Source organism: Muntiacus reevesi, chromosome 2, assembly GCF_963930625.1.
Source record: "Muntiacus reevesi chromosome 2, mMunRee1.1, whole genome shotgun sequence".
Lineage (NCBI taxonomy): Eukaryota > Metazoa > Chordata > Mammalia > Artiodactyla > Cervidae > Muntiacus > Muntiacus reevesi.
In genome coordinates this window covers 222,202,398-222,226,203 of record NC_089250.1, presented here as the reverse complement: position 1 = coordinate 222,226,203, position 23,806 = coordinate 222,202,398, and the positions used below count along the sequence as shown (strand labels likewise).

At 41.9% G+C, this 23,806-nt stretch overlaps 1 protein-coding gene across 1 annotated transcript; it reads left to right on the top strand.

Moving 5' to 3' along the window:
• Nucleotides 1-1,403: 1,403 nt before the first annotated feature.
• Nucleotides 1,404-12,033, top strand: MPHOSPH6 (M-phase phosphoprotein 6). Its single transcript, XM_065925093.1, has 5 exons — nt 1,404-1,528; nt 3,561-3,673; nt 8,447-8,537; nt 10,820-10,914; nt 11,342-12,033. The coding sequence occupies exons 1-5, from the start codon at nt 1,478-1,480 to the stop codon at nt 11,472-11,474; spliced, it is 483 nt and encodes a 160-aa protein (XP_065781165.1). The 5' UTR covers nt 1,404-1,477; the 3' UTR covers nt 11,475-12,033.
• The last annotated feature ends 11,773 nt before the right edge of the window (nt 12,034-23,806 follow it).

The window sequence follows — 23,806 nt, the reverse complement described above, 5'->3', positions numbered from 1 at the left end:
ACTATCATCTGACAAGAGCAATCCCAGATCAGCTTATCTAATGTCACCCTAAAAGTCTCTCTAACACATCATCCTTTTCTTTCCGCCATGGCTCTCACCAGATGGTCAGCTCCAAGAAAGGCAGGTCATGTGATTTTATGCATCAGTGTAGCTCAGAGATGAACCCAGTATCTCACACACAGACATGAATGAGTAAGTTTCTATACCCACTTACCATATTAAAATGACTTTTTTTCCTCCTCTGAGAAAACCTGCCAGGGCATGACTATGTTTTATTCAAGTGTCAGCCCTGTGATCAATCTTAGCTCTAACACTTACTAGCTGTATAAACTCTGGTAAGTCCCTTAATCTCTGGGCCTCAGGTTCCCAAAGGATATGAGGACCACAATACGTTCTTCAGAGTTCTTATGAGGTTCAACTAAAGTAATACACACTCCCAGGGGTAAAAAATAAAATATAAAATTAAAAATAAAATTTTTTAAAAATAATAACAAAATAAAAGACATGAGGTACCTAGCACAAGAATTCAGCATATAGTGCACGCTATCAGCGGAAGAGCTATCAGGATTGGTGTTTTTCAAAGTGTGGCAGCTATGAATGGCGTGAAAACTGTCTTTAGGTGGTAATGCGCAGCATTAAAACTATCATCTTGGCAAAGTTTTTTTAACTCTTCGTATGAAAATAAGGTTATGTTCTCATGCTCGTGTCTTTGACATCTACCTCTCCCTATTCTTCCTATTTAACTGGCAATTAGGGTTTAAAGACGCACACTCCAATTAACAGGTGGATTTGACACTGTAAAGGCCATTCGGCAGCCAAACTGCCTGGGTTTACTCCCACCGCCCTCACCCTGGCTTTGGGCTGGTTCTGGAACCTCCCTGTAGCTCAGATTATTCAACTGCAACGAGAGGGTAGTGACGGCCCCATGGGGTTATCAGGAAAATGAACTTATTACACACATGGAGTGCCACAGAAAACCCGCCTGCCACGTTAGAAACAATTCAAAGAAACGGTCCAGGGGGGGATGGTTGGTGTGGCCACTGTCTCAAAGGTCTCACCAAGGCAACTGGGTCGGCGACGCGCTGCAAGACCGGGTCCGTGAGGCGGGTAGCAAGAGGCCGGTGCGCAGCCCTGAGGGGACCAATCGAAGCCCTCAGGGAAGGCTGACGGCGCCCAGGACTACGGCCTCCTGAGGCAGCGGCCGCTTTGGGGTCTCCCTCTCTCTTGGCGTCAAGTTGCTCTCACTTCTGCTTTGACAGCCCTGTTTACCCTGGGCTTCTTCGCGAGGCAAGCACCTCCTGAGGCAAATTTTCTCTGAGGCGACGAGCAAAAAGCGCGGGTCAGCTAAACGCGAGAAACCGGGGTGGAGCCGACGGGGCGGGACGACGCACGCTACGTATGACGACGCCCACGCACACGAGAATCGCGCCTGCGCGGTGGGTCCAGTTGCAGACCGCGGAGCCCGGTGGGAGTCAGTATGGCGGCCGAGCGCAAAACTAAGTTGTCCAAGAACTTGCTGCGCATGAAGGTGCGGGGACGGGAGGGAGGCGGGTCGGGCAGTGGGGATACTCAGTCTTTCCGACCTGGCTAGAGACGAGGCGGTGGGCGTACGAAGCCATTAGAGAAGCCCCGGAGGACTTCCAGCTCTCGCGTTCATTCATTCACTGAGCAGCGCCTGCTCTGCATTAGGCACCGGGAACTGGATTATAAATTCCGGCGGATTCTCTCTTAAAACCGGCGGTCGGATAGGAGAGACAGACGCATAAGCAGGCACTTAAAATATGGTGTACTTAGTGCAGTGGTGCTAGAAGCGTCGGAAGCCTCTGGACTTACTTGGGCTTCTGCGGGAAGTGGCATCTAGTAGACACTGAAGGGTTGGTGGGAGGGTGGGGGACAGAGCGACCCAGACTGGGGGAGAAGCGAGTTCAGAAGCTGGAGAGGCAAACCACCCCTACCCCCCAAGTCCGTAATTTCCGAGAACTAAAGGTCATTCACTCTGTCTGGAAGGCAAGTAGCAAGAAATGGGCCTGGAAAAGGAGCCAATAATCACAGCATGCAAGCAAGGAATTTTAGACCAGATTAGGAATTTTTTTAATCTTGTGAGCAACATTGGGAAGCGATTGAGCACCGAGGCGAGTGTTACGAGCTGTGCTTCTTAAGTTTTCACCGTTACTTTCACTGTCCTGTGGAGAATACATTGCTGGCAGAAAGACCCGACAAAACTGCAGTCATAACGACCAGCTAGGACTGATGATCTGGGTGAGGGATTTCAGTGGTGGTGGGAACAGAGAGAATTTTAACAGTTGAGGTGGAAGTGGAATTATGTCACCAACTTTAAACAAAATTGATTTTCAGATGAGGTGTGCGGACAAGGGTAGATAAAATGAATGCAGGAATTAATACAGGAGAAACATGTAAGCCTTAAAACTTAAGTAATGTTAGTCGCGAACATTTCTAGCTCTATGTGCTAGACACTGAGTGATTTGCATATTATAAGGCAGGAAATCCACATAATAACCGATTGAGGTGGGTACGATTATTATCCTTCTTTTACAGCTAAGGCATCTGAAACAAGAAGTAGGTAACTTGCCCAAAGTTACACAGTTTATAAATAAGTGTAGACAGGGCTTAAGCTCAGGCAATCTGACTCTGAAGCCCCTGCTCTTAATTATCAGTACAACTCTGTACTGCTTGTCACTGAACACCATCTAGATGCAAACTGCTAGATGTCTTGTTTACAGATTAATGGAGTTTGCAGTGAAGGGAAGCAGGGCATAAATGTTTTGAAACATTGGAGAGTAAATGTCGCATGTGCAAGACATGAGTGGAGTTGAACTGGAGTATAACCTGGGATGAATAGGGTAAGTGAGGGTGGAGAGTAAGTAGTAGTGTAATTAATCATTTCTGAAGTACTTCTTTGATATGTATTAGCAAAATTTGGATCTTCAGTGAACAGAGGGGGTTCTTTGCTTATGGTTTGTAATCATGTAAATTTCAGGGAAGTATATTAGCAAAGCAGGCATTGGGAAGATTTTAGCAGTTGTTTTAGTCTTGGAATAAGTCAAATGAAGATATGCTGATTGTTTAGGGCTGAGACCAACAATCAGATTCTGTAATTGTGAAGGAAGAAGTTAACTTTAAAAAGTTATCTACCCCTGCTTGGGTGGTTGGGGAGCACTCAGCTGGACACTTCAAGCAAAGGAGAGAAAAACAATTACCCAGCTTCTCTAGCAAGTTTGGCCATTGCCGACAAAAAGCCTTCTGGCAGAACAGCAGGAGACACAGAGTATACAGATAAAGTGGGGTATCCTGTGAGAAGCAAGGGAGCAGCTGCTTTAGGTTTCCTTATCTAGTGTAGCTGTTTGGCCAGAGCTAAGTACAGAGCAAGAATGAGAGGGCTGAGGATTTAGTACTGACTTGTTTATTTTCTAGTGTACTGGAAGTCCCCTTGGTCAGCTAAGCTGCTTGGTCACCCACCCCCACCTTTGAGATGGGATTCCCAGAGAAATGAGGTTGTTGGGGAAAATGTTGCTGACTCTGATTTTGTTATGTTTTGACAGTTCATGCAAAGGGGACTGGACTCGGAAACCAAGAAACAACTAGAAGAGGAAGAAAAGAAAATCATTAGTGAAGAGCACTGGTACTTGGATTTGCCTGAGCTGAAAGAGAAAGAGTAGGTTTTTTATGACATGTTGGAGGTTCACATCCCTGTAAAAGTGATTCATCATTCCAGTGACATAAAACCCATGAACTGATATCTATTCAGTTTCTTGAGTTAGCCCTGCAAATATTTTTTAAAATTATTAAGTCTATAAGAGTTCTGCTTGCATTTATATGTTCTTATTGATGTTCCATTATTTATAACATTGTTCTTTTTTTATATTCCTTGTTTAGAATAAAGGAATCTAAGCCATATGTCTCTGGTGATAGCTGGTGACCTTTTAAGAAAACCTGCAACGTGCTGTCTATTGTATTAAGTTCTGAAGATTATATGTGTACTTCAGGTCTCTCCAGTTTTGTTTTAGTAACAGTTCTCCATAGATGGAGCTTTATAAAGTCAAGAGTGTTTTGTTTATTTTCTTTTTAATTTTTACTGTTTATAGCAGTCATCTTAACTAACGTGTATTGAGTCTTTAGTGTATACTAGGACCTGGGCAAAGCACTTTGTGTCTCTTAATTATTTAATCCTCACAGCAAACTTGAGAGCTGGCTACCATCATTCCACCCATTTTATGGGTTGAGGAAACTGAAGCTTAAGGGAGGGTAAATTGCTTAGGGTCACCAGGTAGTTATTACTGAAACAGGATAACACACTAGATCATTTTTCTTCCATCTTGGTTGATGCATGATAACTTTTTAATGAAGGAGTGATGATTCACATCGTCAGTTAACTTTTCTAAATGTTTCTGAAAGCTGTGTATCATTCCTCCTTGATTCTTTTCTTAACCTTGATATCCTCTGTGGTATGATAGTTTTACTTAAATTTTATTAAATGACTAAAGATGCTGTTTATTGTCTTCAGATACACTATATTTTCCCTTTCCATACCTTATAATTTATTTTTTTCTTTCTAACACAGTTGTTGTCCATTGTTTACTTAGCTGATCTTCTCTAGATCTTTCTTGGGAGGTTAAACATCCTCCTCTAAAGATAGAAAGTATGTCCCACCAGGAGGGATGGAAGGAAAGTACTTTGGTTTTTTTGCTTACTTCTCAACTTGCTTTTCTCTTGCTTCTCAGAGGAGGCAAGATGTCAGTGAGGAAGGAGAAGGTGATGCTGAAGGTGGTATGGATTTGGGAGCAGGGGTTGGTAGGAAAGGGACTGTCGGTGGTAAGGAGGTCTAATTTAATTTTATGCCTTGGCTAAACTTGCTCAAGAGTATTCCAGGTGTTTTGTTACTTATTTTTAATGAAAAGCAGGACCATTTGTATCTTATTTTTAGTATTCTTCCCCCCCCCCCCCCCCCCCCAAAATAGCGTATTTACTCCCAGGAAAATGACCTTTAGATTCCTTTCCTAGGGAGGTATGTGACATAGTCTGTTCAGATTCTGTGACAAAATACCACAGACTGGGTAGCTTATAGACAGCATAAGTGTGTTTCTCACAGTTCTGGAAGCTGTAAGTCCAGGATCAGGCTATCAGCCTGGTCATGTTTTGATGGTGGTCCTCTTCCTGGTTCACAGCCAGCACCTTCTTGCTGTATCCTCACCTGGTAGAAATGACTGAGGATCCCTGTGGGGCCTTTCCTAAGGCCCTAATCCCATTCATGAGGGTCCCACACTCATGACTTAAGCACCTTCCCAAGGCCTCACCTCCTAATATCCTTATCTTTGGGGGTTAGGATTTCAGTATATGAATTTGTGTGGGGACACAAACTTTCAGATCATAGCAGTAAATAATAATAACCTTTTGCATTCAGTGTCATATTTATGTTTAGAAATGAAGATTGGTTTAGGACATCAGCTGGAAGAGATGAAGCTGTCAAGTTGGGCAATCTGAGGAGCATACAACAGAGACCCCCAGAGTGTGGGCAGCGGTGGGGAAGCAGCTGTGGGCAGTGTGGCACCTCGGTGACTTGTGTAATAGAAATAATTTCCCCTGGCCTGGAAGGTCAAGGGGAGGGAGTGGTAACTGAATCTGAAGATGTGCTGTGTGGAGGGAGTGTCTTACAAGAGTCACCATCTTTATCTGAGGGCACAACCAGCCCAAGTAATCCTTCCTTCCAGGAAGGAAGCCATTCCAGGTATTACATTCAGATCAGCTTCCCAAGGTACTGATGGTGGGGGCTCTGGGGGGAGTGAGAAGTCGACCTGGAAGGGTAAATGGATGACACATCCCTGAGGTGTGTGTGCTTTAACATCCCAGATAGTGGGATGGATTGGTTAATTTAGTGCATGGGCTCTGGAGACAGGCAGACCTGGGTGTGATGCCCACCTCTGCCACTTGCTTGCTTATGATCTTAGACAAGTTATTGAACCTGTCTCTTGTCATTGGTATATTGGGTGTGATAGTATGAGAAGTAAATGAGATAATACATGTGAAGCTAGAGCTAGGCATAAAGAGCTAGGCATAAAGCACAAAGTGTTAACAGTGTATGTGTTTCTTTATATTTGAGTGTTAGGAAATTCAGCCACTCTTTCTGCTCATTTGTGTTTGTGAACCTTTACTTGGTAGTACCACCTGGATTATTCCAAAGGGTTACCGATCTCTGTGAAACTGGAGATTTCATTGTGTATATGCTCTGGAAGTCTAGAGGTTGCCATTCAGCTATATTGGACTGTAACTCAGTGATGACCATTAGGACTATTCATTGTGCATACCTCCCCTAGCCAGTGACCAGGCTGTGTAGGTGGATTAAAACCTGCTTCTTTGCCTCAGCTTGAAACAACTGCAGGGCTTCTTGGAGCTCTGCAGCTCCAACTCTGGAGCTCCCTGTAGGGGCTGAGGTCTTGGTGTAGCCACGCTGCAAGTCAGCTTCTCCCTCAGCCCAGTCTTGCAGCCCTCACTTCCATAGAGGGGTATCTCCCAGCCAGCACTCCCCAGTGAAACTTGTGCCCAGAACTCTGTCTCAGAGTCTGTTACCAGGGAACCTAATACAAATTACTTAGTATAGATATAGAAGTTACCAGATCAGAGATTTTGCTCTGTTGTTGCCATGTTATTTTTCTCCAAAGGATGTGCTGTGGTTTAGAGGATGTGAGTATAGCCAGTTTAATTACTCGCCTGCCACAGGATGATGTTTAAAAAGTATTTTTGGCTACTGTGCTTCTTGTGCTTGTGTATTGTGGCCTGGTGAACTTCAAGAACTGTGAGGTCTGAGATTGACCCTACTTGCAAACTAATAAGTCAGCCCACTACAGTTTCACGGACAACTGGTGGAAGGTAGGAGAGTTCTGAGTCAGAGACAGAGGACTTGATTACTCACAGCACAGCAGGCCGCTTGAGCCTCATGTTGGCAGCATTTTCTTGTATCCCAGGGAGGATGACGTGGTACTCGCAGGAGGTTAACATCAGAACAGAGAAGTCCTGAGCTTAGGTGCCCCGAGTCTTTGATACTGCACTGCAAACAGACTTGCCCTTGGCCCCAAGAAAAGCAGTATCCCTATTTTGAGCCTTAAAGCAAGTCAGTGCATTGCTCCAGCAGAAGAAGGGAGACAATAGCTTAGCCTTTCAAAGCTGTTCACCGTGCACGTATCCTTGGGGAAAAAAAAAACGAAAGGACATCTAGTGCGTCACTCACAGGTGTGCGGAAATGAAGGAGACCCACAGAGTTGTTCCCCAGCAGTGAGTTTTCGCCCTGTTTTGCGGTAATTTGTGTCCCTAGACAGGTGTGTTTATTTTTTCCTGAGCAGTCATTTCTCGTCTGCAAAAACTGACGAATTTGATAATTTCTTGGATGTGTTTTAGCTCTAAAGTTATAGATTCTGATTAATAAAAATAGGAAAATTACAGAATGTTTTCGGTTATATTTTGGAATATTTCCCTTATTTGCTAGCTCCATGAGTGTCCCTCACCATCAACTATGCTTGTAGATAACAAACCACCTTTTCATACTAATGTTACTGAGTCAGTAGAAACACATGAAAAGCCCTCTGAGGGGCCAGTGGTGCTTCTATGAATCCTTTGCTGGCCTTTGGGTCCACCTTTTGACTTAAGTAAATTTTTAAATGCATGTGTATGGTGCTTTCCTGAGGGAGGTGATTTACTTGGGACGTTCGTGATGTTTTATCACCTGCACTCTACAAGAAACAAGATTGGCCAGTTGAATGAGAAAGACTGAACAGGAAGTTCAGGAGAACATGTGCTGTAGTCGGATGTGCTCGCTTGGGATAGGGGTTATGAACTGGTGACTCATGGGAGAGTCCTCGGTCACTGAAACATCCCCACCTGCGTGCTGTTTTCTGGATGCCCTCTGTGGTGTCCATGTTGAACCCTCTCAGTAGCAGTGCCGTTTTTACTTGGATGATTTTGGTTTGGGGTCACCTAGCCACTCTTATTTCTGCTCATTTTCCAGTCTCGCTCATCCAGCTCTCCCAGTGTCTGTAAGATACCCTATATCCTTACAGTAAATTACTTCTCTGCTTACGTCATCCATCACCAGTCATTGTTATTTTTAGCTGAGAGCTCCAACTAAGATACTCACTAAAGCCACCTAGGACACTGATTTCTGCAAATTTAATAAAAACTTGGGGGGGAGCATAAACATCAAGGAAACTTAACTTTACATTTGGAAACTTCAGGTGCCCTGTGTTCTTGCCTCCCAATGCTTTTGTTGACTAAAGCAATCTGTTTTTATCTCTAACTTTAGGTTAGAAATCTTAGTGTATTTTTCATTGATTCCACTGAGAACCATAAGATCTATTTTTCATTTGAAATCTTGACTTTTATTTGCTCTGCTTTGCCACAAGTAGACATGCTGTTAATACAGGTTTATTTTCTCATTTAGGAGTTTCATTATAGAAGAGCAGAGTTTCTTGTTGTGTGAAGATCTTCTCTATGGAAGAATGTCATTCAGAGGATTTAATCCTGAGGTTGAGGTATTAAATATAATTGCTTCAGATTTAAAATTTTTCCAATTGAATTCTTTCTGCTAATGATTGGGTTTGGGTTTTTTCCCAAAAGATACCATTTCTCCTCATTATATAGAAAATAACAAGTCTTAAAATATTGCCATAGCTATTTAAAGAAATTACAGGCATTGCAGTCTAGTTTTATGTTAGAATTGAGTAGATGATTTAATTTAGCAGTATACAGTCCCTGACAGTGCCACAGTAAGTATTAGAATTTTAGCTCAGGTCTTTTACAGGAATGTCAGGATTTTATTCATTTGATGCCATTATGAAAAATTATTTTCTGGTATCTATAAATCTATCTTTTCTAATGGAAAAGGTGTTACTTAAAAATCGAGTAATTTGACTTTTTAATGGACAGCTTTTAATCCAAGCTTGTAAATAGATTTTTAAATGATTCTTTAGAAAGTTTGTGTTCAGAGGAAGTATTCACCTTATAACTGAGCTGTTCATTTTAATCTTCCTGCCTCGGGTTTGTAGAGAAGCACAGACCTCCATTTAACAAATAATTATTAGAACTCTGACTCAGGTATTGAAAGCTCTCCTGTCAGTACTTAGCCAACCAAATGGAGGTTTGTGATACAAAGCTTTCCTTTGGTAACTATCTCATGAAGCATCGGTTTCTTAGCCCTGGGACTGTTGACATTGGGGCTCAAATTTCCTTTGTGGTGGGGGCTTTCCTGTGCACTGTGGGATGTTGAGCAATATCCCTGACTTCTGCCCCCTACCCACTAGATACACACATACACACTCCAGTTGTGGCAACCTGAAGTGTATACAAACATATAGACGTTGCCAGGGGCCCCTCGGTGAGCAGAATCATTCCTGGTTGAAAACTGGTTCTCTAACGATGCCTGGAGCAACCACAGTTAGCCAAACTAAACACCATTGTTTATTTATAAAGACTGCAGGTTGATTTTCCTCTGTCTCCTTTTTTGAGTGGGTGTAGTAATTAAGGTGGTAAAATCGGCTTTACATAAAATCAACACTGGAAGTGTTTGTTTTTAATATGTCTCCTGTTCTGGCCTGCTGAAAGCTTTAGATTAGGAGGAGAATGAGGGCAATGGGGTAAAAGGTTAAAAAAAGATAGTCAAGCTTACTCTGAGCAAATGATGTCCAGAGACTAGGGTATTGGGTGGGCAAGGACTCCACAAAGTGATACAGTGGGGAAAAGTGTTGATCTGACCCTCCAGATTTGATGTGGGATATTATCAGAAAGTGACTAATTACTAACACTCTATAACACTGAATATATTCTCTCTGGGAAAAGGTTTTGAACTGTTTGGCACGCAGGTCTGAGCTGTCAATAAATTGTGAGAAAAGTTCAGTGTACCTGGTTATAAAAAGAATGATACCAACTTGGGAACACTTACTTTATTACAAGCAGGATGTACTTAGAACACATTTCATAGTATCTGTGTGTTTCAAGGGACACCTACCGTGGGGTTTATTCAGGAAATATTTACTGTGTACCTGTGGTGCATCAGCCCTGTGGAGGCACTGGAAGTGCAGCAGGGAACCCAAGTCTGTGCCCCCACAGAGCTTGTACCGAGACTACTTCATCTGCAGTCCTTTAAACGCTGGAAAAGCTAGTCAAAAGTGATTTCTACTTTCCTCTCCTGGTCCCACCTTTGTGATAAAGAGGATATTGTTTTTAAATCTGTCGAGGGATACCTATCAAGAAAAGGTTAATGTGAGAAAAAGAAGCCAAGGAAGGATCCATGGCACACAGACAGACATCGGTGTGTTATCCACCCACGTGTTTAGGGGTGAGGAGGCCCCTCCGTTCACCAGTGCCAGCCTTCCAGCACTTTGCTGCTCCCCTTCCCCAGCTGCCACCAAAGCTGCATTTAGAATTCCTATAGACTGTAGCGTTTCTCCCATTTGGCTCAAAAGTGGGCGGTTCAGAGGACACATGAAGTTTACTACTGCTTTCCCCCACTCTACAGTGTGTTAGCATGCCTGCTTTAGATACAAGTAACTAATAAATTTCTGATCTAAAATACAATTTAGACTCATTAACAGTAAGTCTAATCTAGTGGGCTTTGTCTTATTTTATTAATTCAGAACTGGCTTATATCAAATACTGCGGGGTAAAGTTGGTTAAATTTTAGAGACTCCCTTGTAAGTTTTGACTAGTCCTGTAGATTCTGTGACTTCTGTGTCTCTACCTTCAAATGTGTTTGACACTAATTCCTTTAACAAGCTTTTTCTAGCCCTGCTAGTCACCACCGTTGTGTTTTTTTCAGAAATTAATGCTTCAGATGAACGCTAAGAACAAAGCAGAAGAAGTTGAAGAGCAAACAGTGGAGCTCGATGTGTCAGATGAAGAAATGGCTAGAAGGTAAGTGTTGCCTTAGACCAGGTTTATAATCTGAGCCCAACATTCACTGACTTATGCGTATACTCCTCCCGCCCGGTGATGGGTCTGCCATACCTTTGAAGGGAGTACCCCAGCAGAAAGGGGACTTCCTGCTTTTTCTAACATGACCTAGGATGGATTCATACCTGTTACAGGCTGGCAGCTGGGGGCTAATTTCTAGTGCTGCTTCTAATACATATTTTAAAATATACATCTTAATTTATTAGGATAATGCAAAACAAAAAAGTGAATTGTTTGCAGAGAAATTATGAATTTTAAATCAGATTATTTCTTTTAATCATAGTTTTGGTTTTTCTTATTCTTTGTTGTGTATTTGGCTTGATATTCTTGACAAGTTGATTCCTTTTTTATTTGAAACTAAACTTGTTCTGTTTCTTCGTCTTAACAGATATGAGACCTTGGTGGGGACAATTGGGAAAAAGTTTGCCAAGAAAAGAGACCGTGCCATTTACGAAGAAGATGAAAATGGAGACATAAAACCAATTAAAGCAAAGAAGATGTTCTTAAAGCCCCAAGATTAAAGTGGAGGCCTTAGGATATGGCTCAGGGATGAGAGCATATTTTGGAACTCACTCTGTCAGTTCCCCTGTAGTTATTAGGGCCATAATGTTTATTTGTAAAGAAATGTATACTTTTGGAAACATGCTGTTTTTGGAACAGACGTGTGATGGATGTTATACATCCTTTGCTTAGCGGTGTTCATCAAGAGTGGACTTTTAACCCTTGGTCTTCAAATGTACATAGGTATGTGGTAGCTTCCTAAAGAATATTTTATCTCAGATTTTTTTTTCTAATATAACTCTCCAGTCACTAACCTTGAATTGAACTCATGAAAACTAATACCAGTGTTTAAATTGCCCTTATGTTTATAAACATGTCAAGTCAGTTCATACATATATTTTGGAATCATGTCATGAGAATTTATTATATGTTAATTCATCAAGAACAAACTTGCCAGTTGGGGCTAAGAATTTTCATGCTACAAAGTCAATGTCAATGTGTGGAATTATGTTTTTTGTTGTTGTTTAAGCCTTTAATTAATTTTTAGACATTGTTGTATAATAAATACCTGTTTTCATATGCTTTTTTGTTCTCTTATCAAATAATAATTTTAGTCTAATTCAGTATTGGAACTTTTGTCCAATTGGTAATGTCCAACAGCCATTAATTTAGAATATGGTGATGTATTAGATTGAAACTTTTATGGGCCAAAAACAGTGACAATTTTTGATAGTCCAACCTGGTAAAATTTACCACCAACCATACCACCTCTTAAAAATGCAAGTCGCTCAGTCGTATCCAACTCATTGTGACTCCATGGACTATCCATGGAATTCTCCAGGCCAGAATACTGGAGTGGGTAGACTTTCCCTTCTCCAGGGGATCTTCCCTGCCCAGGGATCAAACCCAGGTCTCCCGCATTGCAGGCAGATTCTTTACCAGCTAAGCCATAAGGGAAATCCATTCTCCAGTGGATCCTCCCAACCCAGGAATTGAACCAGGGACACCATCTCTTAATCTGAACCTTATTCTAGATAGTAAATGAGAGGCCCATGGAATTAAATGTGTATGTGTATCCGTCTGGAGATGTTTACCTAGGACATCTGAAAAATACTGATTTCATCTAACTATGTTCTAGCAATTGAATGAGGTGCTTTCCTCCTCTCTCTTGGAGTCTCCTTAGATTCAGACTGCTCTGTGACCGCAGTTCTCTGGTGAGTTACAAAAAAGTTACGACTTTGAAGTTAATTTGGCTCTTAATTCATCGTGAAGGTGAGAACAGCGCACCTTCCTGCTCTCTACATCCTGGGGCACAAGCTGGAAGTCTCTCACGGCACCACAGTCCCTGAATTTATGGGGCATCTCACCCACCCTCATGATCCTCTGCACCGTAATAGAACTGTGGAATGGTCTACTGAAGGTACAATGCACCGTGGCCCTAGGTGGGATACAACACTCTTATCTTACAAATTGTAACTGGTGCTTTGAGTCACTGAGCACTCAGCTGGGTCTGCTGCTCTCGCCATGGTCAGAACGTACCGCCTGGAATCAGCGCAGGCAAAGGGAACGGCTCCTCTCACTGCTACACCCACTAACCCACACAGACATTTTGCTTCCTGTCCCTCGATTTTGACCTCTGTTGTCTGGAGCTCTAGGTTCCCAAGGAAGGTTTGTTTCTGCTAGGGAAGACAGCAGTGGTCCCAAGAAGACAGAAATTGAAACAATCTGACCATTTTACCACTAAACCTACAGGCAAGAAACCTTAACTTTCCAGGCTGGTACTTGTGATCTTGGGAACAAAGGGACATTTGTGTTGTTCCTACACAATAGGTGATGAAGAAGGATGTCAAACCCAGAGCATCCTCTAGGGCGTGTTTTTTTAGCACTTCCATGTCCAGTGACAAGTTTTAAAGGAAAAGTACAACCTCAGAGGTGAAAAAAGATTTCAACCCTTTAGACTCTGAAGTCTTGGGTCGTTCTGCTGCTGCTGCTGCTAAGTCGCTTCAGTCGTGTTCGACTCTGTGTGACCCCATAGACGGCAGCGCACCAGGCTCCCCTGTCCTGGGCTTCTCCAGGCAAGAACACTGGAGTGGGTTACCATTTCCTTCTCGAATGTGTGAAAGTGAAAAATGAAAGTGAAGTCGCTCAGTCGTGTCTGACTCTTAGCGACCCCATGGACTGCAGCCTACCAGGCTCTTCCATCCATGGGATTTTCCAGGCAAGAGTATTGGAGTGGGTTGCCATTGCCTTCTCTCTTGGGTCGCTCTAGCAGTGTCAACCCTGAGCAACTGAGATACTGACTGAGGAAAAAGGAAATATGGAGTGTGTAGGGGAAAAATGAAGTTGATTAACTTGTGACTAATTACAGAAACAAGCTACCAAGCAGTTTCACACATTTTCTTTCTTGGTGTATGTATGTGTGCTCACTTCTTCATCTTAGTATTGTGTCAATTTTTTTAAAGAGGGTTAACTTTGCAATTTAGCCTTGAGATAATATTCAGATGAGTCTGACTAAATTCTAGGTATAACTGACAGGAGATAAGATGAATAGTGTGACTGTTTCCCAGAAACAGATACAATGTCTGCTGGGATTTTGGAGAAGAGAGTGAGAACATCTTTTGTACAAAGGATGTTTGCAATTCATTTGGGAGAAATAGAGTTTTTCTTCTGGGAAGTTTAATCACGTTTAGAAACGTGTGTACATGAATGCTGAATGGCCCACTCAACAGACTGTAACAGATACAAACCTATTGTTTCACAGATTCACTTTTATACTCAGCTTTAATGCTGGGCTAAGTGAAGAAGTGAAGTGAAAGTCACTTCAGTCTTGTCCGACTCTGCGACCCCATGGACTACACAGTCCATGGCATTCTCCAGGCCAGAATACTGGAGTGGGTAGCCTTTCCCTTTTCCAGGGAATCTTCCCAACCCAGGGATCGAACCCAGGTCTCCCGCACTGTAGGCGGATTCCTTACCAGCTGAGCCACAAGGGAAGCCCAACAATACTGGAGTGGGCAGCCTATCCCTTCTCCAGGGAATCTTCCCTACCCAAGAATCAAACCGGGGTCTCCTGCATTGCAGGCAGATTCTTTACCCACTGAGCTGTCAGGGAAGCCCTTAGCAAATCCCGTTTCTCTTTTGCCAGCTGCCTCCTTACTGGGATCTGCTGATGGAGCCCAGAGGAGATAGCACAGCTCGCGGGGGAGGAGGGCTCAGTTCTTTCTGCCTCTTTGCTTCCTATTCACTTGCCCACCGCACCCTTCCCCTGGTACCTCTTCACCCCAACAGAGGCTGGCATTCCAGGCACAGTTGTCAGTAACACTTGATGCCCTCTTATGTCTATCTGGTACCTTGGCCCACAGGACCCCCCACTCCCAGCTCAGAGACTCTGGTTTTAACTGAGCAACTACTTGTCAGAGGATCTTGAATTTCAGCTGTCCAGGGTCCGCCAAGATTCTAAAATTGAACGATTTCAGCCTCTTCCCTAAGAGTGGCAGCTTCCTGCATGATAACCTTCAGTATTCTGTCTGTGCCTTTTTGGCTTTTTAATACCCCATTAACAGTTATTTATATTGAATTTCCCCTGTTGAAAGAAGGGTGACTTATCTCCTGACTAGATTTTGACAGATACAGGTAAAGCAGTAATATCTGTGAAACCATGGGCTTGGTAGAGCTTGAAATCCTTTTCCCCCCCTTTTCTTCGCTTCTTTATTGAGGTATAGTTGACAAATATGAATTGTATGCCTTTAAGGTATACATTTTGATACATGTATGCTTTGGTATATGATCACCACAGTCAACCTAACATATCCATGACTTCACACAGCTACATTTACCCCCTTCCCTTGCCCCTTCCTCTCCTTCCCTCCTCTCTTTCTTAGTGGGAACACTGAAGGTCTACCCTGTTAGTATATTTCAAGTACACAACAGAGGGTTATTAACTGTAATTCACATTGCATATGTTAGATGTCCAGAGTGAATTCATCTTGCCTAACTGAAACTATACCTGAACCAACACCTCCCCATTTCCACCTCCCTTTAGCCCCTGACAACTATCATTCCACATTCCGTTTCTAGGAGTTTGGCTCTTTTAGATTCTATATATAAGTGAAATCATGCAAGTTTGGTCTTTCTATAATCTGGCTTACTTCATTTAGCGTCATGCCCCTCAAGTTTACAGCTATTAAAGTAAAAACATTCAACCCTTTACACTTCCTGGAAGTTATCTCATGGAAGCCGTGGTTAGCACACTTTTTGAAGAACACTGCCCAGCACAGTAATGCCCGTCAACCTGGTTGGTGAGTTGTTCATGTTCATCTCTGTAATTGTCAAGCTAATTAATGTCCTGTAGGGCAGGAACTATATCCTTTTTCATTTGCCTCTGCACCTAGCAAGGAATATAGCTCATATTAAAGGTTGTGATAAATGTTTCTTAAATGGACGAATGAATGATAGTTGGATGATTTGGGAACAAGTTGGTCTACAGAGTGTATTTAAACCACACTGCTAGATGGCGCTAGTGGTAAAGAACCCGCCTGCCAGTACAGGTAGATGCCCAGAGACAAGGATCTGATCCCTGGATCAGGAAGATCTCCTGAAGAAGGGCATGGCAACCCACTCCAATATGCTTAGAGAAGCCCGGCAGCAGGCTACAATCCGAAGTGTCACAAAGAGTTGGACACGACTGAAGCAGCTTAGCACACATGCATGCTATGGAATTAATGACCAATCAAATGAGAAAAAATAAAGACTTTACTCTGAAGCTGCTATATAGCAAGGGAGTCAGCCACCATCACTTGTGCTTTGGCAGAGACTCAAAGGGAGATAGAGAGTGGGAGAGCTTTATAGTGGAGAAGAAGGGAGGGGTTGAGGATACCTTGATTGGCGGCTATCAATGCCTTGAAAAGTCCCAGGCAGCCAACTAGAAGCAGTATATTGTAAGTCATTAGTTAGGGTCACGTATTTTACCTTCTCTGGTGGGGGTGGTTTAGTAGCTAAGGCATATCTGACTCTTGTGACCCCATAGACTGTAGCCCACCAGGCTCCTTCATCCATGGGACTTCCCAGGCAAGAATACTGGAGTGGGTTGCCATTTCCTTCTCCAGGAGATCTTCCCAACCCAGGGATCAAACCCATGTCTCCTGCATTGCAGGCAGATTCTTTACCACTGAGCCACCAGGGAAGCCTGTTATTTTCTCTAGTTGGTCCCAAATTGGAAGTGGGGACAATAATTAGGTAAAATAATTGTCAGTTATTAATCAAGTTCTGATTATTCGGGGCTGACTATTATGAAGGATTTTTTTTTTGCTCACTGGAGATACTAACTGACTTCCTGCCAAGTCTGACATTTAGCAGGCTGGCTTCCTAAGTTGTTTATTAGAGATGAAGGTTTGATTTCTTGGGCAGGTTACTGCAGGTTATGAATCAAAGTTCTGTTTTTATATGTGGCCTGCCCATTGTCCATTTGTGTATTCAGTCTCTCAGTGCTCAAGTTTATTTCTAATCATACTGTAAAATACAACCATTTCATCATGTCTCTGAGGAAACGTGCACCCAATTTAAAAACAGAATGCCACTGATGGGATCAAGGATATTTGTGACTCCAGTTGTTAAGGGAGCTATCTGTGTTGGAGGCAGACACTTCAGTTAATGCCGCAAAGACAAAGCCACCAAATCAAGCAATTAAAACCTTTTACCATCCCAGATCTGGGGGACAAAAACTGAATACCACTGGCTAATGGATATAAAATTCAATTTAAAAGATATCATCATTCCACTCACAGGTATACAACCATCCATTCACTGACATTCAATTTGGTTGACGAACTTTATCGAAGTGGGCTATATTTGGAGAGGAAGAGAAGATATAACTCTAAGAGTAATTTGAAGAAAATCCCCAGAGAACTTCCACTGTTTAATATGTCTTTTATGAAGAAAAATCAGTTTCTTTGGTTTCTCCACTTTCCTGCCAAAACCCTCTTTCATTTTCCCAATCCTGGCTTCAGAGAACACACAGGTGCCTTATCATTTGAGTCCACAGTGTGTTGGCAGCTTCTTAAAGAGAGTCTGTGGTCTGACCTCCCCTCTCCGTATAGGCATATCCTTCCATAAGCAGTTTACTAAAATTATTTGGTGGCTCTGTAAGTTCTTACAGAGCTATAAGCTTCCCATTACACAGTAAATTCTAATGTTAACGTTAATCATTGAGAGAGTCATTAACCCATAAATGTGCCCTGTTTAGCTGTGTTTGGACAAAGAAACTATTTGCACAGAAAGGATGCTACTTTCTAAATCAGCAGCTCAATTTCATATCCTGGAGTTTCTTTCTAACATATTTAGCTTGGTTTCCATATGGCCCTATGTTTTCATTTGCCCCGGGATAAAAGACACACTGGGTTTCAGACATTTGTTGTAAAGTAAGAGTCCCTGGATGCACTCTACAAAGTCACAGAGTTTTCCTCAAGGCCTATTTAATCTGGATGGTATCCCTTGCTAAAATTCCTGTTCGGTCAGCACTGTCTGGATGGAAGAAAACCCTGTCTGCCCAGGAGTATCAGGGGTAACCGTATGTTGTTGCAAAATTGCAACAGGATCAAACAAGACCATCCAGGTAATGCAGATGGCAATCTGACAAATACTGGCAGATGGTGACTCCCCGTGACTGGTCCCGCTCGTCTACCATTCACCTAGGTTCTCACACCCACTTCCCCTTCTCCGACCTCTGCTCTGATCATTGTCCCTGTGTCACTTTACCACATAAGACGCCCCTGTCAAATAGATCCTATCCTTGAACCTGACACTTTGCTGCTCCCACCTCGGCTTCTCATTTGACCTCATTGGAGTGGCAATGGCTCAAAAATGGAGAAGAACAATAAGCATGCTCTTCAAGCTGTGTGCCGATTCTAGGGTCCATGGGGACAGAGCACCTGAACTAAGTCAGTAGTATGAAGCATAAACCCACACTGGATCATCAGAGACCCTAGCAGGGGTTTAACCAAGACAGGTGCTGGTAATGGGGGACCCAGATGTCATCTGGTGAAAAATAAGCCAAAGAAGAAACAGTTTCTCCGATACCACAGCAATCACCACGCAGAGATTTATCATTAAATGTCAGCCATGTGCAAGGAATATTTCTGAGATTACGCCACTGTTTGTCTGTTTAATAAATGATGAGTTCTGACACTCAGCCAGGCACGGTCTTGTGGTCTGGAGATGTAATTTACTGTCTGCATTTTATCCATGAAGAAGCTGAAACACAGAGACATTCACTGACTCGCCCAATGTCACACAGCTTGTAAGTGATAGAACCAGGACTTGAACCCAGATCTACTAACCTCAAAGCCCACAGTTTTCCTCTCATGTCACTCTACAGGCAAAAGCAAAAGAACAGAATTGGGAAATAGGCATAAAATAGCATAGCTTCCCAAGACCCTGATTTTTTCCAAACAGAATCATTCAGAAGTACAATGTACTACCTTATTTTTTTTAATATTTCCTTTTTTCCTGAATTTACTTTTTCCAAATTGTATGCCTTCAGTTCAGTTCAGTTGCTAAAAAGTCATGTCCAACTCTTTGCAACCCCATGGACTGCAGCACACCAGGCCTCCCTGTCCAATACCAACTCCCAGAATCTACTAAAACTCATGTCCAGTGAGTTGGTGATGCCATCCAACCATCTCATCCTCTGTCATCCCCTTCTCCTCCTGCCCCCAATCTTTCCCAGCATCAGGGTCTTTTCCAATGAGTCAACTCTTCACATCAAGTGGCCAAAGTACTGGAGTTTCAGCTCCAGCATCAGTCCTTCCAATGAACACCCAGGACTGATCTCCTTTAGGATGGACTCTTTGGATCTCCTTGCAGTCCAAGGGATTCTCTAGAGTCTTCGCCAACACCACAGTTCAAAAGCATCAATTCTTTGGTGCTCAGCTTTCTTTATAGTCCAACTCTCCTATCTGTACATGACTACTGAAAAAAAACCATAGCCTTGACTAGATGGACCTTTGTTGACAAAGTAATATCTCTGCTTTTTAACATCCTGTCTAGGTTAGTCATAACTTTTCTTCCAAGGAGTAAGCGTCTTTTAATTTCATGGCTGCAATCACCACCTGCAGTGATTTTGAAGCCCAGAAAAATAAAGTCTGCCATTGTTTCTCCATCTATTTGCCATGAAGTGATGGGACCGGATGCCATGATCTTGGTTTTCTGAATGTTGAGCTTTAAGCCAACTTTTTCACTCTCCTCTTTCACTGTCATCAAGAGTCTCTTTAGTTCTTTGCTTTCTGCCATAACGGTGGTATCATCTGCATATCTGAGGCTATTGATATTTTTCCGGGCAATCTTGATTCCAGCTTGTGCTTCCTCCAGCCCAGCGTTTCTCATGATATACTCTGCATACAAGTTAAATAAGCAGGGTGACAATATACAGCCTTGACGTACTCCTTTTCCTATTTGGAACCAGTCTGTTGTTCCATGTCCAGTTCTAACTGTTGCTTCCTAACCCACATACAGATTTCTCAAGAGGCAGGTCAGGTAGTCTGGTATTCCCATCGTTTGCAGAATTTTCCACAATTTATTGTGATCCGCACAGTCAAAGGCTTTGGCATAGTCTATAAAGCAAAAGTAGATGTTTTTCTAGAACTCTCTTGCTTTTTCGATGATCTAGCAGATGTTGGCAATTTGATCTCTGGTTCCTGTGCCTTTTCTAAAACCAGCTTGAACATATGGAAGTTCACAGTTCACATAATGTTGAAGCCTGGCTTGGAGAATTTTGAGCATTACTTTACTAGCGTGTGAGATGAGTGCAATTGTGCAGTAGTTTGAACATTCTTTGGGATTGCCTTTCTTTGGGATTGGAATGAAAACTGACATTTTCCAGTCCTGTGGCCATTGCTGAGTTTTCCAAATTTGCTGGCATATTGAGTGCAGCACTTTCACAGCATCATCTTTTAGGATTTGAAATAGCTCAATGGGAATTCCATCACCTCCACTAGCTTTGTTCGTAGTGATGCTTCCTAAGGCCCACTTGACTTCATATTCCATTAAATTCACACTAAAAATCTGTTTTCAACACAAATGTTTTATTTTTTAAATAGAATATTCTCAACATCAGTAATCCTGTATTAAGAAAAATTTCACATGTGACTCTCTATGGTAATAAAGACAATTGGAAAAGCAATTATGAGTGATCACTTGGAATATAACTGTATGTCATCACATATTTGTTAAAGTCATATTCTGTGAAATATTACCTAATTTGAAAGCAGGGGTTATGCCTCACTTTTAAAGTCTTTGTTGAATTTGTTACAACATTGTTTCTGTTTCACGTTCTGGTTTTTTGGCCTGGAGGCATGTGATCTTAGCGCCCTGACCAGGGGTAGAACCTGCACCCCCTGCATTGGAAGGCAGAGTCTTAAGCACTGGACCACCAGGGAAGTCACCTATGACTTACTCTTCTTTGGTTCCAAGCCAAGTTCCTCAAGCAGGTCTTTGTTTAAAAAAAAAAAAAAAAGAAGTAGGTAATTAAAAGATAATAGACTTTTAAAAACTGTTTTTCTATTTACCTAACTGCACATAATGTTTTTAGTGACTCTCCTGTGAAATTTGTTTAATAAATATTGGCTCCTCAAAGATTCTGCATACTTCACTGTTTTGCAAAATAAGTCTATCTGCAGGCATATATTCACAAACTCAAAGTCTTCAGTTGTTCAGAGCTCATGAGTAATGGAGAATTTCTGAGTTTTCTCCAGGAGGTTAGAATTATGAAAATCTTAGTTTAGGATGTACTTCTCCCTTCTGATTTAATCCAGGTGCCGGATTCTACTCTGTCAAGCAGAAGATGCAAGGTTCTTCCCAGAAATTAACTACAGGGCCCACTACAATTAGTAACATCTGGTTGGGGACATTCCCAGGTAAAAGTTAAAGGTAACAAATGGCTTCTTCTTGATGCCTATGATAAAACAGGTAAATGTGGTTTTAAGAAGCCAGATAGATGGGCTACAGAAAGAACTGGTTAGTTTTGTAGCAGAATTTAGAGAAAATGTGGGAGCCCAGTGTAGTCTTTCTAGCCAAGCAAAAGGCCCTCAAAGTAAGAAAATGCGAAGATTAAATCTGGAGAGTTTTCAATAAAATTTGGTCCTGGAATAAGTATCGAGGTAAATCATCAAACTCAAGGATGCAGCTGTACGATCATTTTCTGATTTTGAGATGTTAGATTTGAAGGTTTGTCTCCTAGATCTTCTTTGTTACCTAAGAGAGATTCTAAGAAGCTTAAGGGGGTGGTTTTTTATACAGCCACGCATAACAGAGATATCAACTTTGACACATTTGCCAATCTTGTCTATAAGGTGTTTCTTTCATCCACATGTCCTGGCTACTAGTGAGTTTAGGGATCTTTTTTTAATTGAAATGTGATTGATTTACCATGTTTTGTTTGTTTCAAGTGTATAGCAAAGTGATTCACTTATATATATTTTATATATATGTTCTTTTTTGTATTATTTTCTATTATAGGTTATCATAAGATATTGAATACAGTTCCCTGTGCCACACAATAGATTCTTGTTCTTTATCTATTTTATATACAGTAATGTGTATCTGTTAATCCCAAACCCCTAATTTATCTTTCCCTCTCTCTACCCTTTCCCCTTTGTTAACCATAAATTATTTTTCTCTGTCCGTAGGTCTATTTATATTTTATAACTAGGGTCATTTGTATCCCTTTTTTAGATTCCACCTGTAGGTGATAGCATATGATATTTGTCTTTGTCTGACTTCACTTAGTATGATAATCTCTAGGTTCATCCATGTTGTTGCAAATGACATTAGTTCATTCTTCTTTATGGCTGAGTAGTATTCCACTGTATAGTATGTACCATATTTTTTATCTATTCATCTGTTGATGGACATTTAGTATGCTCCTATGTCTTTGCTATTGTAAACAGTGCTACCATACATGCATTGGGGTGCATTTATCTTTTCAAGTTAGAGTTTTTGTCTTTTCTGGATATATGCTCAGGAGTGGAATTGCGGGATCCTATGGTAACTCTATTTTTAGTTTTTTAAGGAACCTCCATACTGTTCTCCTTAGTGATTATACCAGTTTACATTCCCACCAACAGTTAGGAGGGTTGGGAATCCATTTTTTTTAATCCCTGTGGGTACCCCTATGCCTGTACATTAGAAGGTTTGGAAGGGAGGAAAAAATATGTTTCTCTGAATTACCCAGGAGAAATCAGCTCTGCGGGATAAACTACTGTGCAGATATTTCTGGAGAGGAATTTCAAGGGAAGCAAATAATCCCACAATGTTAGGTTGCTAGCTAGCCAGGTTTTACACAGGATGCTGGTTATTACACAGGATGGTGGTAACACTGTAGCTGATTTCAGTGATAACACTGTTCAACAGATTATGGCATCTATGCCCTTGATTCTAGAAAAGTTGGCGTCTGGATTTTTAGACATTATAATCCGTAGGACCAAATGTACAATTCTGAGTGACTCGTATCCTCTGTAACAACAGTGGCAGAAGCCCCAGAGCCTCCAGCAGGAATCAAACGGGAAACCACTGGGTCAGAAGGCTCACTGGTATAAAAGAAAATGAGGCTGAAACCGGCTGTCCTCATGTTGAGGCAGAGACAGCTGGGTGGCGACAGAGGGTTTCAACACACCCTCCAGCAGCCCTGGATTGGCAGTCGGGAGTTTTCAAATCAGAAATGGTATGTTTCCAAATGTTTATACCTGGGAGCAGAAGAGCAAAACTAAGAAATGCCTGAGGTCTCCTGGAGCTTACTTCGCCCAGATGAAGAGATTACAAAAAAACAAGAAGTACATGAAATAGATGCCAACGATTCCAAAGGTGGGAGGAAGTAATAATTATGAAGCTAAGAAAAGCTGTCTCATGAATGTGAATTATGCATGTTGGAGGTTTATGAGTTTTAATACTTTCAAGTGTTAGAATTAGTAGTACTGCCTTGTTCCAACAATTCTAACTCATATTAAATGAACTCATATAAAAAATTGACTATAAACTCACTCTTCATTTCTTTGATGAGGAATACTTTCCTCCTTAAGAAGAAAATGAAGGTGGGGAGCAAGTCCTGAAAGCTCTTTTTTCACTCAGCTTCCCTGAGAAAGGGGCTAAGGAAGAAACTGGCTTCAAGCTGAAGGTTTTAAAAGTAATTCTTTTCAAAGGTTGGGTCATTTTCTACATCCCTTTTATTCTGACACTCTGTCTGCTGATAAAGGGATTTTTTTTTAAAGTCAGTATTGGAATATAATGAACACATGATAAGATTCACCCATTTTAAGTCTATGGTTTGATGACTTTTGACACAAGTATTCACTTTTTTGACAAA

Excerpts from the sequence above, each read along its gene's own strand:
- MPHOSPH6 (XM_065925093.1), top strand. The coding sequence starts at position 1,478 with ATGGCGGCCGAGCGCAAAACTAAGTTGTCCAAGAACTTGCTGCGCATG. Across the intron at positions 3,674-8,446 it reads CCTGAGCTGAAAGAGAAAGA|GAGTTTCATTATAGAAGAGC; the intron begins GTAGGTTTTTTA and ends TTTCTCATTTAG. Across the intron at positions 10,915-11,341 it reads GATGAAGAAATGGCTAGAAG|ATATGAGACCTTGGTGGGGA; the intron begins GTAAGTGTTGCC and ends TCGTCTTAACAG.